Here is an 18,328-nt window from a genome sequence, read left to right as displayed (position 1 = left end):
CCTGCATTGTTTACACTAACTAGGCCAGGTGCAGCTCTGCACCGTGTTAAAACAACTCCCTCCGCTGGCTTCAACACGAAAGTGTGCATTTCTGCTCTTTTTTTCAAAATATTCATTCCCCTGGCAATTTTTACCTTAAATCGATTTGTAGGATAGAAACTTTTTTAGGTCAAACCCCCCCCCCCCACCCCAAACTAAAAGAATTAAGTTTTTTATCCTTCATTGAACTTTTGACGTCGCCCCTTAGATGAAGGTGCTTTGCAAGGAATTTTAATTATCACGCCATATAATTTGAATGGAGCCTCCGGGAAAAAATTGCAGACAACGGTTTTTGAAGGATATTGTCAAGGCTTGTCAATGAAGAAATTCTAACCAGAAATCTTGCAGCGTGTTCGTATAAGGCGGAAAAACCGGTTTTTCGAAGGTTCAGCAAAACGCTTGTCACGTGACTCTTATGCAAATAATGACCGTGTACTGTGCTTGGTCGGATAGTTCTATATCAGGGCTTTCAGAAAATATATACTTTATTGGGATTTGGGACGTGTTCAATTAGAAAAAAAATAAAAATCTGTAAGTGTCTAAAAGGTATGTAGCTACCTTAAATGTTCATGGAAAGAGACCATAGGATCTACAAATTTCAAGCTCAAGATAACCTAATCCTAGTGAACTGACAACATCAGAAACACGTTTTTATACATAATGCAGTCTGAAAAAATCTAAATTTACTCAGGATCTCAAACCATAGCAACATGTACTTGAATTGTTTAAATAGCGGAAACTAGTTTCAACACTGTACATTTTGGTCGAGGTGCAGCAAATCCAATAGAATGAAATTGTATTGCCGGTGAAGTTGATTTTTTTGCTTTCGTATGGTTTCATTTCGAAAGAAACCTTTATTCTTTTTATAACACAGTCTTATCTAGGATCAAGATCTTTGATTTACATTGACTAGTACCCATGGAAATGTCAGCCTATATCAAATTGACTGTAGATACTTTTACAAGTGGATGAATCTGTAACATATATGGGTTCATCACAAAGGGGACAGGTCATACTTAAAATTGTATATCACAGTGTTGTGTATTTCATATAGATCTTTTTATTTAAAGGTATGGAAATCGATCCCAGGGCCTAGGAGTGGCACATGTAAAACAGTGTGTATCTTTGCGTCAGAGGCGGAATAAATCTATTTATCCAGGAAATCTTAATCCCGACTGCTATGTTTGTACGCACATAGAGCCAGTCGACGTTAGGGACACAAAAAACAACACGAGGAACAAACAGGCAGTGGTTTTGAACAAAATCAATGTACCCGGTACTTCACCGATGTCTGTAACTCAGTACATGAAAATATTCGTAGCTTGACGCACTTTGAACATAGCTCGTAACAAGGGACAGTGGAAAGCCCATAGAACTACGTGTACAACTATAACAGCCACTCATGTAGTTGGCGCTCAGTGAAGATTTTTCCGATCAACAACTTTGACGGATGATGGACTGACCTTTTCTACCGCAATTGTTATCTCCCTCGATTCAGCACAAAATTTTCGTATGGACTGTTGATGCGGTGTTTACAGTTGTTACGTGGTGGTAAATCCTAGTCGTATTTACGACTGCTGCGTAAACAGTCACTGAATAAATTTTGCACGCATTTACGAGCACTGGATATTACTACCGTTTTTAATCGAAAACCGTCCGTATACGCGTATGACGGTTGTGAAAAAACAACACAAGAATCTGGCGTACATTGTTACTGCATTACTTTGACCAAAAATCACCCAAATGCCAACGGTGATCATACAGAACTCTGCTGCAGGTTTCTGGACTAAACGACCCCAAACCGACCGGGTCCCAGTCAACTGTGCCGGGCTCGACGTCTACTCTATCAGCGTCAACTCAAACTTTCACTCCGGAAAACTTTACCCCACAAACTGGGAATATACTAAATTTACCTTGAAAAAATTTCAAACTGTGTATCGTATTGAAAAAATCTTACCGGGGCCACGGAGCAAATTAAAAAACCAACAAACCCCAACAGAAACAGTGGAATGATCATTAGTGTGCAAGGTCGCTGTATTATATGTCAGGGTAAAAAAAAAATCTAGCTTTGAAATTTCTGGACGGTACAAACGGCCAATGTGTTACCGCCGATGGTACATAACGTACTGTTGATAGCAGGTAGTTCGGTGTCCAGTGAGAACACGATTCTGAATTTATATATCACGGCTGTTGATTTGAGCTGCCTCCGATCGAAAATTTTCAACACAAAGACATGATATCAATAATTTTGCGAGATTATAAGTACCCGCTGTCTTCTCGCCAAATAGCTGCGATCAAGATTATTATGATAGAAGCAATTGACCGCCGAACACCTGCTTGCTGTTCTTATACACAACGTGTAAAAACTTATTTATTCCTGCTGAGAAATACGACAGCAAATATTGCAATGTGAATTTCTTACTATCTTCCTCGCAATGGTTTTGCATCTGTGTTTATTTTATCACGGTCACTGGACCATTTCTGACGATTTTTACTAACAAAGAATCAGTTCACACTCATCGTGGGAACACATTGCAAAGACGTTCACAAAATTTTCATCACATGAAAACTTACCGTAATCCCCGTTTCAAAGACGTAGGAAATGTATAATGATTTGTTTATCTTGAAAAATCCCGAACTGAAGCCTCTAAATACAAAATGATTTTTCTTCTGAACAACTTCCCGACAACTTTACAGTCACTCTGGTCATCACATGGCGGTTGTAACCGTACATGTGCTGCTGCCAATGGAGAATCAAAAGACTTCAAATCAACAGTCAAAACGTATGGAAAAATATCAATATCCAAGCAATGTAAAACCACCGTCCCTCCACCTACGTGGGTGGAGGGACGGTGGTAAAACAGAGTACTTTTGATAAGGTCAATTTATTGTATATTATAAAAATTCTCAAGACCACTCAGAACAGCGTAAGATTATGATCTCACTCATTCGAATACTACACTCGCACGGTAGGGTAAAAATATGGGAACTCAGATCGTTATATACTGTTTCTGTCAAGCGAGTCCGCTTATTAAAAGACGGCAAAAATGGTAAAAAAGGCGGTAAAATGACCATAATTATTATTGCTTGTCTCTGTAAATTTTGCCAACTATTCGTTAGTAGTTGTCGAATTTCTTGAGTTTGTCCGAAAACTATTTCAGTGAATGACAAGTTTCAAGACACCCGAGTGCGAACGCAATATCGATATTGGGATAGCAAAATCAGTCACAGACAATCGAGGAAGAACATAAGAGTCTATTAATCTGCGATTTAATTCATCCTAGGTTACCATGAAAGTAAAAAAGGTAATGTTGTGCCCTGGTTGGGAAAGAAAAGTTGATTACGTTTTCAAAAAAACGTCAGCTAATACTCGAACAATTTACTAAAAAACTAGCTCAGAAAAACGTATATAGAAGAACGACATCACCGATCACGGCGATCTTCAGACCTTTTATCATGTTTCAGTCTGAACGACTTGATGCTATAATCTATGTCAAGTGTCTCTTTTTGGTCAAATCCGACAGAGATGAATCAATCACGATTTAGTTTCATCGCCCCGACCCGACAGGAAATAATGAAGCTCATGGGCACCTGTATACATGTAATCGTGGCATGAACGTATCCAATGCCCGTCCACTGCATGAGCCATTGACCGTGCATCGCGAGCAAACAACGGTTTTGGACGTCACGAGAGCATTTTTTTTCGCAGTCTGTGAGCGGTTGAGTGGTTTGGGTAGGCTGCATACATAGATCGGAATCGAGTTGATTTCGACCGAAAACAGTTAGAAAGTAGTTTTTCGTGCTCCGTCCAAATTGGATCCGCATGTTGCCGGTTTTGTCCATGGCAATCAGCAGAGCTGTGGTGGGAGGCCGTGTAACGCCGCGCCGGGAACACACGGCATCGTACGCAGGGCTAGGCCACAACATACTTCCAAAAGCGATCTATCGTAAAATATCGTACTGCAGGTCAACATACACATCACCCATTCATAGGCCTACAGGTACACATATCAACGAACAAAAAGGGAGAGGCAATCTGCTTGAAACCGTGAAGTAGTCCGTTTGTGTCTGAATTCATTGAGGCGCGTGTTCAGTAACCGTTGGTCAAGTTTTTTTGTTCAGTAGTAAGAATCGTTTATTCATTGTTGACATCGTAATCGATCCGATGTACACAACAAATGTTTGATCGTTTGCACCTTTGCGCGTCCCCTCGTGACTGGTAGCTGTTTGAATGCTTTCATCTATTGTTTGTTGGACGCTTCGAACACATCATCGAAGCAGTTTTGGCATAAAAAATCAACTTAAAATGGAAAAAATGAGAGAATTTCGCCAACAGGGTGATGCCACAAGTATTCACAAAACGTAATATGTTGGAACAGTGCTTTAATTTACACCATGGTTATTGAAAGATCCAGATTTTCGGGAGCATTCGTTGACGTTGTTACTATGTGCCACTCATGTTGGATTATGAATCCCCAGGGAGATAGGGGGTATTTATAGGCTCCCCCTGCCTTTTTATTTAACTTCTGCACTGCAACAATCAGTTACCTATAGAATGCACAGTTTGTGTATATTCTCTTAGCAGACATGTCTTAGTCCCTGTAAGTCACTACACTACTATTGTATGCAAATTACTTAGTATATTCAATGACGGATTCATCACCTATGGTGATGATGTCATCTGTGTTGTCATGTATGCTTTAAAGGTAGCACATACCTCATAATTGAAAAAGTTTCCTCAAGGAAATTTTAAACCCGTCACTTTCAAAACCAAGAATAAAACAAATTCAGGGATCACCTTGCCAAATTTTTACTAGAAAACAAGTTACATAATACTTGTACTGTAATTTGAAATTCAAAATGACCATCAACCTTGTGCTACATCTCTGCGGGAAAATCAAAGTTTCAATTTTTGTCAAAATTAAGAATAAAATTTTTTTTTTGCTCCTCTAGCTTCAAAATCAGCCCATAAGAGAGATAGAGAGATAGAAATTATAGTATTGTAAAAAGTTGTCCCCGACACTCACTTAACTTTAATATATATAATCATGAATACTGATGAGTATTGTTAAAAGTAATGTGTTACAGAAAATTTAATTGATTTGGAGGTTTCTGTGTCTAATGCTTGAGCATCAATGTAAAGGAGAATGTAGTAAAAGCTAATTACCGGTATAGCGGTAGCAACATTGGTAGAATGTTGCGTAGGTCACATGGAAAAACAATGCTGCAAGGTCAATGGACGACAGACCAGTTCAGCATTGTATTCAAAGCAGTGTATAGGGTACTGTGATTTCATCAGAGAAATCCTGCCAACTCAACCTGACAAAATAAAATTTTGATGGCTTCACATTTTATCACCATTTGGCTTTTATGTTTACAGAAAATGCTGAATCGAACAACGTTGCTGTGGGATTGTGGGTAATTATTGGAATACTTTCATTTTTGATTCTGGAGAAAGTCTTTACAGATGAAAACAAAATTGACTCAAATGAAAGTGAATCTGAGGTAAGATATCTTTCTTTTCTAAAACAATTGTAGGTATTAGTAAAGAAATTTTGGCTAGTTTGTATATATGTCCATGTACAGTGAAAGCCTATTGAAGCAACACAGATAGACATAGGGGCTGTTGGCAACTGCGTTCTAAATGAATGATTGAGGTCAAGGGGTCAGTTAATTCATGATGTTAACTGTGAAACTCAAAGTTTTTGTGCAAGTTAAAGTGAAAAGAAGTTTACATGCTAGGAATTATACTACCATGAATGTGTTCAGTCTGTGTAGTAGATTCGTTTTAAGGGGAAAAGTTGGTAACTTTATGCATTTCTTTGTAAATGTGATGGCAGTGTACGGTTCAAACTCTTTCTTAAAATTAGGTCTGGTGAAGTTGTCAATAACCAACTAGGAATATCATATTATTTGATCGTCTGTTGCTTGTATTGGATTTCGATGTGCTCAATCTCCAGGAGTGAAGGTCTCACCTTGGTATTTGGTAGTATAATTGTTGTACTTTGGCTCACTGTAGCCATGTTTGACATACCTGCTGTTTCCAGCAGCATATTGCATGTCATGGGGTAATGCTAATTTGTAGTGACATTGTTTTCCTGGTTCTGTCACATTCTTGTTTATCTGATTCTCTTACACCCTTAAATAGTTGATGTCTTTGTATATTTCTTTTTGTAGTGATTTATATACATGTGGGTAGGCAAGTCATACTTACCTGCACAAACCTGATGACAAGATTTGAGTAATTTTTGCATTTTTCTGTGCATTCATAAAATCTGTACAATATATTTTCCCTCACAGAATACAGGCACTACTAGACAGACAACCATAGTCACAGATACCAGGCACAGAGAGGGGAATCATATCAAAGCACGGCACCATCAAATCAATGGACTTCAAAAGAAGAAATCGTCAGCTAATGGAAGACACTTTGCAAACGGTCAAACCAATGGTCATTCACTACAAAATGGCAGCATAGCACAGAGCACAGAACAGTCAGTAAATAAAAAAATTAAGGTACAGTGTACGGTTTTATTATCTGATCAAATGTTTATTATTATGAAATGAAAATTAACAACAAAGACCGTTTTGTTTTGTTTTTCCCATGTTGTCTTATACTTTTTAAAAATGAACCATGAACTTAAGATTTCCATACCTGTTATAATATATATATTATAAACCTAAATAAGAGACTATTTGCCTGTGGACAGGTGACCGATTGCCTCTTTCATGTAGTTTTCACCTCAAATGTTTGGGTTTATACACAAATGAAATTCATATGCTTTATTTCCATAATAGACAAAAATCCATTAAAAAATAGTCTAAAAACAATTTTCATCATCAAATGGTGCATTGATGTATGTAAATCATTGTTATGCTGTCTGTCAGTTTTTATGCATAATTTCTAAAAACTGAATTTCCTATGTGACACATGTAATTTGAACATATTAAAGCCTAAAGTTGTCAAGATGAAACTAGTGCCAGGTCACTTTCCATCAAATGATGACTGTGCAGCCTCTATGTCATCAATGAGTTACCATCAAATCCTATGGGGTGCACAACTTTTGACGTATGAGGTACATGACAAAGGTTAAAATGCATTTGCTGAACCCTAGGCTGACAAGGACTCTGTGACCTACATGCTGAGAAAAGAAGTGATTGAACCATACACTGGCAACAGCTCATTGAAGAATGTACATAATGTTGATAACTCATAGACTTATTAGCACATACCAAGGTTTGCAGTAAAGTTAGAGGAATGTTTTTCAACCACGATCAGTCTGCGTGTTTCAATGCAGTGACCCGTACAGCGGACTTTTCTAACTGATGTAACCCCCTTTACATATGGGCCGGTGGCCTTGAGACGCAAATAAACACTTCAATAATTTTCTAACAACAAAAGAGGACACAAAGGACACAGTAGTAAACATCATATGGATTACCTTATCACAAATCGTAAACTTGAGTGTTCTTATAGTCTGCTGTATTTCTGTCGTAACTCCCTGCTCTCAACAAAGTAGCATGGTTGTAAAATAGGTAATTATTAAACAGTGACTACTCACTTTCTTCTGACAAACTACTGTGTACTGGTTTAAGACTTGTTTTTTTTTAAATCACTCAAAGTGACCTCATTCAGATTTTTCACCGCGTGACAAAATTAACAATGTACCATGGCAGTATTTTCAGAAAACCCTACCCTATTCATGTACCATGGCGGTATTTTCAGAAAAAACTACCCTATTCATATACCATGGCGGTATGTTCAGAAAACACTACCCTATTCATGTACCATGGCGTTATTTTCAGAAAACCCTACCCTACTCATGTACCATGGCGGTATTTTCAGAAAACCCTACCCCATTCATGTACCATGGCGGTATTTTCAGAAAACCCTACCCTATTCATGTACCATGGCGGTATTTCAGAAAACCCTACCCATTCAGGTACCATGGCGTTATTTTCAGAAAACCCTACCCTACTCATGTACCATGGCGGTATTTTCAGAAAACCCTACCCTATTCATGTACCATGGCGGTATTTTCAGAAAACCCTACCCTATTCATGTACCATGGCGGTATTTTCAGAAAACCCTACCCTATTCATGTACCATGGCGGTATTTTCAGAAAACCCTACCCTATTCATGTACCATGGCGGTATTTTCAGAAAACCCTACCCTATTCATGTACCATGGCGTTATTTTCAGAAAACCCTACCCTACTCATGTACCATGACGTTATTTTCAGAAAACCCTACCCTACTCATGTACCATGGCGTTATTTTCAGAAAACCCTACCCTACTCATGTACCATGGCGGTATTTTCAGAAAACCCTACCCTATTCATGTACCATGGCGGTATTTTAAGAAAACCCTACCCTATTCATGTACCATGGCGGTATTTTCAGAAAACCCTACCTATTCATGTACCATGGCGGTATTTCAGAAAACCCTACCCTATTCATGTACCATGGCGGTATTTTCAGAAAACCCTACCCCATTCAGGTACCATGGCGTTATTTTCAGAAAACCCTACCCTACTCATGTACCATGACGTTATTTTCAGAAAACCCTACCCTATTCATGTACCATGGCGTTATTTTCAGAAAACCCTACCCTACTCATGTACCATGGCGGTATTTTCAGAAAACCCTACCCTATTCATGTACCATGGCGGTATTTTCAGAAAACCCTACCCTATTCATGTACCATGGCGGTATTTTCAGAAAACCCTACCCTATTCATGTACCATGGCGGTATTTTCAGAAAACCCTACCCTATTCATGTACCATGGCAGTATTTTCAGAAAACGCTACCCTATTCATGTACCATGGCAGTATTTTCAGAAAACCCTACCCCATTCAGGTGCCTGGTGGTTGTATCATGTGTTTATTAAACCTTTCATTTATTAAAAGTCATGGTATGCAATGTCTTAGGTTTTAAAGATCTGATAAGATGATATGTTGTTCCGGGTTTTAAATGTGATTGAATGTAGAGTTCCTGGCAGTCCAGGGTCATTTTAAAACCATCAATTGTATAATGATATGGTGGATGAATACCAAGTATTTGATGGAAATGAAATGATACAACTAGTGCATGGCGACTTTACCATGCTATATATCATGTTGTGCATTATCCCTTTCACCATAATCTATCCCCTTTGTTTTCTGTGGCAAAGTTGGACTTCTATAGAGGGAAATGGGAGGGGGGAGACATTAAGTGTTAAATATTATGTATACTTAAATTTAGTCACTGGTATTACGAATTTTGTGTTTCCTCATTGTTTACAGGTTACTGGCTATCTCAATTTACTTGCCAATTGCATAGATAATTTCACACATGGGTTAGCAGTCGCAGCCAGTTTTTTAATCAGTACCAAGGTAAGTGTGATAAACGGTATTTCAGTTTGAATTTGTTCTGTCCTAGATACTAGCTTATAAGAATTGTTAATAGGACCATTGTCTTTGTTTAGTGTTTATTGTGTGGATTTCTATCATATTGACATTTTCAGTGGAAGATGTGTTATAAGACAGGAAGACATAAACAATATGTGTATTTTAGAAGAGCATACATGTATGAATTATTTTTAGTAAAAACAAATTATGAGTGTAGAATATTTCATGGTGAAAGTTTGCCTTCAGTTTTGCCGTTGTTTATTCCACATCGCGCAAAATAAAAATAGTAGTTGTCTCTAGACTCAAACGGTTAATGTTATGGACTGATCTGAACTCGTCAAATGTTTTACCTTAACATAAGTTAAGGCCTCTTATTGTTTTGCAAGCTGTTTTCCATCCGTCTAAAATATCATTCTTTGATGGCACCATTCCCAAAGTACCGGTATAATGATTGGATTCTCAGACTTTAGAAATGGAAAGAGTGTTTGTGTACTGAGTTTGAAACCTGTAAACTTTGCAACAACTCACAAATTGCCATGAACCTTTAGACTTGATACAGTTGGATTATGTAATGTATTGCATGACAATGTGTGTTGTTGAATTCTGTTAAAGGACATGGTACTGTAAAATGTGATATACACTTGACCTACCACAAAGCTTCAAATTACTGTACTCTTCAAGTTTTTTGCATTTTACTGGATATAAAGTTCTTGGATGCTTATGAATAAATTAATGCATGAGTGGTATTTTTGTTACCTGCTAGTGTAATTGAATATGGCTACTATAGCAGGTAATTCCAGACCCGAAGTTTACAGTCCTCAACAGAGCATAGCTGTTACGGCAATCATAATGACAAGTAATTATAATACTGATTTATACTGTATCTTTGCAATTCAAACAAATCCAATCTTAAGGTGTTCAATATGACTATACATCAGTCCTGACAGATGAGTCACAAATTGAGATGCTAAATGTGTTGAAGGCTGTGAAAATTGGTGAAACAAAATTTAATCATGTGACCATGAATCTGATTGCAAGATGATCATGCAAGTGACGCTTTTCACAACTGCTAATTTCAGTTATTTCTTGCTTGAAAAGATTTGTATCTGACACAAATACAAATCCAAAAAATCCATGCATTACCTTTAATTGTTTGGCATTCTCAATGGGAATCTGATAGTTTTTTCTGGTACAAATGTTCTATCTCCTATCTATTGGCCTTGATTTTACCATATTCCCAGCCATGACCAAATTTCTTTGTCAGTTGTTGTATTAGTCTACCACATGTGGTCCCAGCCATCCAAAATTCTCAGATTGTAAACGTACAGTTTACCTCAGTCCCAACGAAACCAAATTTCTTTGAGTTGACAACCTATAGTTGACCCTTAAAGCTTTTGTATTTTCTATAAAGTTTTTAGTAATTTTCATGACATGCAAGTAAACTTTTATCCCATTTATCTACCGGTAGTAATAAGTCATATTCCTATACTGAAAATCTTAAATGAAATGGTAATGAGTTACAACCAGAATTCAAATGGACGATGAAAACAAAACCGTTTGGAGTACAGGCATTTCTATGCATGTTTGTACACATGGTTTTGTTTGTACCTCCATCATGTGACCTCTTTGGCATACTGAGCCTGTAGAATGCCGTATGTCCCTTTAATTGAGAAGTAGAACCATTGTTGAGAAAGAGAAACTCTAAAAGGTCTACTACCGGTATATGTGTGTTGTGCCGAAGTGTTGAAATTGAATGGTTTAACCCTTTCACCATCATGGTTCCACCCAAACCCATTGTTATCAATGGTGATCTTGGACCGGTATACAGGGAACTGGGGGTGAAAGGGTTAAAACTCAAAATTGTACATCTTTAATTCTTTGAAAACATTCTAATTGTGTGATTTTGATTGTGCTTCAATCCTTTCAACATATTCAACATTTGATACTTGTTCATCAAAGACTAATATCAACCAACTTACATGGATTACAGTGAATACAGCCAAGTCATTACCTGTAAGCTGTCTTATAAAAAGTACATTCAATTATTGACATGCACAGCATGCAGTGCAAGTCATATGATTTGCTGTCAATAATTTCCATTGTCAAGGTATAGATACAGATCAATACCAGGCATATGCCCTTTTGTCATTCAAGTAGGGGGTGTATAGAGTACTCAGAAAGCTTTTGTCAGTCAGCTTTCTCTTGTTACAAGATAAGCTACCTACTGTATAGAATTAGGGTATTGTGTGGTTATGTTCAATTCACTGAGTTGAATCAATTACACATCAAATAGTCATCAGTCTCTTCTTTGCATTTTTGTCTTGATTGTATCAAAACATTAACGTCCACATATCATATCACTTACAAAATTAGACCTGATCCATGAAGTTGCCTTCATTTCTTTAATACTGCTGTTACAATTATGTTGTCCACAACATTACATTTAGTCTTGACTTTCTTACTGTTATATAACCATAGTTCAATATACGGTATCAGGAAATCTTAAAAAGTCTAGATTCAGTTGAAATTTTGAGAAAACACTGAAAGACCATGATGTGAAATCTTTTACTCATGATTTCATAATTTGCAGCATTCGAAGGATTTGCCAAAACATTTCATTATGGACCATTATTTCAAAGTTACTGAGTTTTACGATATTTTGTATCCGTCATAGGGTTTAAATTTACCGGTATGTCTGTTTGTATTTGAGACAGTGAAAAAATACAAAGGCACTATAGGTTTAGATGTGCTTTCAGGTATACCGGTATGGCAGTACCTAAATTCTGTATCACTGGTAGGTAATACCTGAGACTCTGACAGTGTCTTTGCTAGGTACAAGTTACAGATTCAGTAATGTTATCACTTTTGCTTCAATCTGGAGTGTGAATGTACACTATCATCAAAGATAGTGCCCAGATTTCATTTACCATATTATCATAGTAATATTGGACTGTACCTAAAAAAATCAACCATGATACTGATCTTTTACCATTCCAAGTTGTTTCTGACCAATACTGGATCATTTCCTGTCATAAATGTGCATAATATTGAAGTTGATTTCATAGCAGTATTGCATCAACAAATTGAAAATAATACTGAGATGATCAAAAAAGGGAAATAAAGATAACTGAAGTAAATGAACACTTCTAGAAAAAAGTGAATTGTACCAATAGTTTCCTAAATCAAGTAATAAATGTAAGTCAGCAACAATTCCCTATCACATCAATGATTTGTTATTTGTGTATTTAACACATTCTGTTGTGAAATAATGGCAGTGGATTCTCTGACTGTTTTATATCTGAAGAAACTCACAGATTTGGATAAGACTGATACATATTTGTGTTTCATATTTTGTTATCTTACAGATTGGATTACTAACCACATTTGCTATCATGCTGCATGAAATCCCTCATGAGGTAAGCTTTCGTTGAATTTTGTCGAAAATGCACATATATACAGAGATTGTCAGTTTTAGGTCTGAGGTCTGTCTTTCAAAATGCCACAGATTATAAAAATCGTAATTACTTTCTCTTTGTATGAGAAAATTATTTTTACATGTCATATATCAGAACAAAACATGGCAGCATGTTTTGTGGTTTTTTTATTTGTCTGAGCTTGTCTGATAGGTTTTAATAGAAAAAGGCAGAATCTCATGGGAGCACTGTGTCCTTTCTTATCAATTTTCATTCAGTACATCATATTCTTGCCATTGTATGGTTTCATTATACTCTTATTCCTTCTCAGAATAATAATCAATGTAGTTTCTAACACGATGAATGATGTGCTTTCCGAATGCTTCACACTAGTGTCAATTTTGTTTTCTGTAGATTGGTGATTTTGCAATCCTTTTGAGATCAGGCTTTGATACATGGTCAGCTGCCAAAGCACAGGTCTTTACATCCCTTGGTGGTGTCATCGGAGCAATTGTTACATTATTAGCAGAATCAGCCAAGGGAGCTGGTATGTATCATATCATTTCAATTTTTGTTTTCTATATTAAGTATTGTGCTGGTTGTGTGAAAGCAGGCAGGAACATTTTTTCATTGTATTAACAAGCAACACATTCCACAAAATGAAGTACATGTACCAACATGTATTAATATGGAAATAATAAATTTATGATATTTGAACACTGAATAGCAAATGAACAGCCGTTTTAAAATGCGTTTTGCAAACAAGATGAACTGAATTCTTTTTTCAGTGTATTTATCTAATACATCAGCATGTTTGTGCGTGTAAATAAAATTTTTGCTTTATTATTCAGGAGACAGCACAGCATGGGTTCTACCATTTACATCAGGGGGTTTTATTTACATTGCATTGGTCACCGTGGTACCTGATTTACTCAAAGAGACCAACCCTAGGTAAGTAGACCACAATAAATGTTGAAAAAAAATATTATTTTGCTTGGTGAGGGAAAAAAATTGGAAGAATTGTACCAGCTATTCATTGTTTGATTAGATGTGTGTGTCTCCTAAGTATCTTTCAGATTTAGATTCAGGGAGTTCATCAAAATTTTTAACAGTGCTATTAAATCTCATGACTAAAAGAACTAATGACAGAATATTAAATTTCCTCTTGAGCAATTGCATAGATGGAAATGTGTGCATGCAAGGCATTTCATGTCTACAAATATAATTCCATAGACTCAAGATACAAAAGCAAGTCTGAGCATGTTTTGACACCATGTTTGCACCAATGTTGGGATATTCCACTATGACTGTTATGAGTAAAATTGAATAGAATATTCCACTGTGATTGTTATGGGTAAAATGGAATATTTCAGTACAACTGTTATGGGTAAAATTTAATGGAATATTCCACTACAACTCTTATGGGTAAAATTTAATGGAATATTCATCTACAACTGTTACGGGTAAAATTGAATATTCCACTACAACTGTTATGGGTAAAATCGAATATTCAACTACAACTGTTATGGGTAAAATTTAATGCAATATTCCATTGCAACTGATACAGGTAAAATTTAATGGAATATTCCACTACAACTGTTATGGGTAAATTTAATGGAATATTCCACTACAACTGCTATGGGTAAATTTAATGGAATATTCCACTACAACTGTTATGGGTAAATTTAATGGAATACTCCACTACGACTGTTATGGGTAAAATTTAATTTTGACTGCAGAGTAATCCTAAGGTTTATGCAATCTTCCATGTCCACAGGGAATCCTTCAAGCAAGTTCTTTGTCTCTGTGGTGGTGTCCTTGTGATGGGACTGGTTACCTTGATTGGTGGTTGACCGAAAACTGAAACCAAACTCTGGCGAGATGACATCACTGTCCATATCTAAGATGTCTCAGAGGAGAAAGCAAGATGTGTCTTCTTGACCCATAGTCACTGTCATAATTGGGACAGTGTTGTAATGTTCTTGATTAGTGATGTCAGGTTTCCAAATCACATTCTTCAAATCATGTGCCCTCATGACCCATCAAAAATTAGCTTAATGATCCAACTCTTAATCTAATTAACATTGCATCATCTGCATTAATTCACAATCTCATTTACTTTGCAGTTCCACCTTACATCTCACCATACCACTTGCTTTCATTCCTTTCTACACTTTTAACTCAACAAGACTAAATACTCGCCACAAAGTTTGTGACAAAACTTGTAATAACATTTACAGGGTTTTATATGCTAAATAGAGAAGAAAGCCTTTTTATTAAAAAATGCAAGTGGATTTCTTGACACAGTGACTGTATCTATAATACTGTGTGTACTGGGAGTCATTATGTCTGTTAAAGCTGATTTATTAGATCAGTTACCTTGGTTACTTAGATTTAGGAGATCAGTTACCATAGTTACACTATATTGCAAATGAGTAATTCTGTTTGTTTCACCACGGTTACTAGATGGTAACCATGGTTACAGTGTGTAGCCTGTCAATCAGGTTAGTTGCAGAATAGTGACAGAACAGGGTAATGTGTCTCTATCTTCAATGCAATCTCTCGCGCTTTTTCATACATATTAGCAACTTTCAGAAGCCTTTTACACTTAAGTAATATTCTTTGAAGACCCTTGACTCCCTATTTGCCATTGTGCAGGTCCAACATTATGACTGAAAAAGAATATACAGATTGTTTTCAATGCAAGTCAACATCTTTTTGTCCGATGTTAGATATGAATCTGTGATGAGAGACTGCGTAGTGTTTGTCACAAAGTGACATAATCATGTAAAAGCTGCCTAGATGTGAAGGTAATTCTTTTAATTTTGATAAGTGTCTTCCCACAAAAGGTAGATGATTTAGGAAAATGAAAATTGATTAAAGTTTTCTGTAATGTATAAAATTTTAAGTGAACCAATGATGTGTATGAAGTATAGGCTAGTATGAAGCATGCTGGCTAATGATGGGTTTTGTGAAGATCTTAATGATTGTTAAAATCGGTAAAATTTAAGACTCTATCAAGGTGGGAACTCATATTTCCCAAACATAAATGTAAAATCACTTGCCGGTCAATATCAAAATGTGAAATCCATGGATTTATTGGGTTCTGTTGATATCAATACATTTTGACATGATTTTCAATCATTCTTGTCGTCAAAGATTATGCCGAGCTGCAATCTTGTAACAAAGACTGATATTTTATCAGCAAAAATACTTTTGATAAAAGATGTAAATATCTATATGTTTGTTGATGCATAGAGCCTTGATCAGTGTTTAATATCCATCTTTACACTGTTGATTTTAAAATAATTTTCAGTAGTAGCTTCATGTGGTAAAAGTGTTTTGTACGGCCACTTGAATGCCCAATATCATGTGAACATTTTCAATATAATCCAAGTCAGATGTCCTGATTGCTTAGATTGGTCTCTTTACTGTGATTTCAATGCCTTCATACAGGGAAAAGAGGAAATAACAAGACATGACAAGAATTCAAATAATGTTACAAGAGCTAATCTTGCAATTAGTGTCTTTTTCCAAACTCCAATCGGCAGTTATTCCCAAACACACAAGATTGTCATTTACATAGCATTTATGGCAGAACCCTTAATGGATATATTATGCTGAAATAATCTGCTGTATTTATAACGTGTGTTGTTTGCTGTAGTGAAATGAGAAATATCTCATTATTTTAAACATCTACCAAGAGAAATTGCAGTCTTCCTGTATATATTTTATTTGACTCTGTAAATTTGTGACATTTCTATGTATCATAGCATTTCAACATTGATTTTTAACAGAAGAATAGTTTATCATGATATGCTAATTTCCATGCAGTGCTCAGTTTGATGATAGTGAAGATTCTGATTTGTTGGAATAGAAAATTCATATTTTGGAAGTTTTGTCAGCATGGAAGTCTACCTTGAACCATTTTGTATAAAACTGGATAGTGGCACTGTATGTGAATGGACATATCACAACTACAATATCTGTTACAAATACCAGAACTGATTTCTGATTTATTCAATTTTGGTTGAATAATGTTCTTTTGTTGTGTGTGTGTGTATAAAAATTTTTCTCTTTGAACTTAAACTTATCCTCTATGTATATCATAAAATTATAATTTTTTATCAAAAATGTATATTTCACAGAATGTAATCGTCTTTTATCTGTAGGAGTCTGATTACCTAACACTGGCAGTATGGTAATTCACAGTCATTGTAGCATGTGGTTCCAAAGAGCACAGACTAGTTTCTGGCTTTGGACGGTACAGTCTCTGTGTAATTCTAGAATATGAATGGAAAAGATTGTTTCCCATTACAGACACTTTACACTTTAAAGCGTTAGGTTACTGTCAAAAACATTAGACATTAGGGGATTATTTTTAAAGTGAAACAAATCCTTCTAGAGTGAGAAAGAGATTTTGTAATTTAGTTGAAAGCAAATCGTAACCTTTTCAATAATGGAGCCTTTACTCAATTTTTTTTTGTTTTTTTTTTGTTGTTTTTTTTTTGGGGGGGGGGTTGTGTTTGTTTTTTTTAATGTAAATTCAACAAAACATGCTGCAGTTGAGAAAACCGATAAGAAATATTACTGTGAAAAAATTGTTTTCAGTTATTGTTCTTTTGTGTCACTTCATCATAAATCCAATATTTTTATGATAATATGTTTTACCAATGATATTGATAATATAGCACTGTTTATTTTTCAAAATGTTTTAAAGTTTATTATTTTACGTGTTCATGATACTTTTGTAACATTTTTCTCATTGATTCGATAACCCTTTAACCTTCATTTCTCTCATTAGTTGTCCAACATTTTAATTATTACAGAATTTTATTTTGTGTCATATTCCTAGCATACAAAAATCATACTTCTATTAATTTTTAAACCAATACTCCATTTCATAATTTTTGGTCACATAATAGACTCTCACTGATATGTCACATGACATGTCACATGACATGTCCAAATATATCCTATTATCCAGAATAACATTTACATTATATAACTATAATAGAGAAAAATTAGAAATATATTTTGTTTCTGATGCTGTAAAAAAATGTCTTCCTGAGAAGATCACAGCTGTCGTTGGAAATAATTTACATGAGTCACCATCCAACTTGAAGATACAGCTGAATGTACCATAAAACTATACGCTATTGTGTTGCATAGAGTCATCTAGATATGTAGTAAGACAGTGCACTTTAGAATGTAAAATGATTATATATTAAACAAGGTTCATAAGTATACCCGTCACCTGTGCTTTATTTACTCCCATGCTTAGCTCCCATTTGGAATAGGTTTGCATAGCATGGTGTGCTGTATTGAGATCATTAAGGGCAGTCTGTGTGTGTTTACCTGTCTGAGTATGTCGGTCCAAAGACTGGTCAAACTGTAGTATTTTAATACTGCAGAGTTCTGTTTCAGTGTATTAGCTGGTGTGCATTTAATATGCAATGTGCAAGTATCGGAACATTGATGTAAA

The 18,328-nt window shown here is 35.8% G+C and overlaps 1 protein-coding gene across 1 annotated transcript in view; it reads left to right on the top strand.

The window, feature by feature from the left end:
• LOC139120738 (zinc transporter ZIP13-like) overlaps positions 1 to 18,090 on the top strand; it is a 37,582-nt gene extending 19,492 nt beyond the window's left edge. Inside the window, exons 3-9 of the mRNA XM_070685276.1 lie at positions 5,420 to 5,544; positions 6,340 to 6,555; positions 9,326 to 9,415; positions 12,796 to 12,846; positions 13,258 to 13,390; positions 13,695 to 13,794; positions 14,621 to 18,090. Coding sequence (XP_070541377.1) covers positions 5,420 to 5,544; positions 6,340 to 6,555; positions 9,326 to 9,415; positions 12,796 to 12,846; positions 13,258 to 13,390; positions 13,695 to 13,794; positions 14,621 to 14,696 — 791 coding nt within the window. The 3' untranslated portion in view covers positions 14,697 to 18,090. The remainder of the gene's footprint in view (positions 1 to 5,419; positions 5,545 to 6,339; positions 6,556 to 9,325; positions 9,416 to 12,795; positions 12,847 to 13,257; positions 13,391 to 13,694; positions 13,795 to 14,620) is intronic.
• Positions 18,091 to 18,328: the final 238 nt, after the last annotated feature.

Source organism: Ptychodera flava, chromosome 20 (genome assembly GCF_041260155.1).
Source record: "Ptychodera flava strain L36383 chromosome 20, AS_Pfla_20210202, whole genome shotgun sequence".
NCBI lineage: Eukaryota > Metazoa > Hemichordata > Enteropneusta > Ptychoderidae > Ptychodera > Ptychodera flava.
Note: the sequence above shows the minus strand (reverse complement) of the source record. Positions and strands in the feature narration are given on the sequence as shown.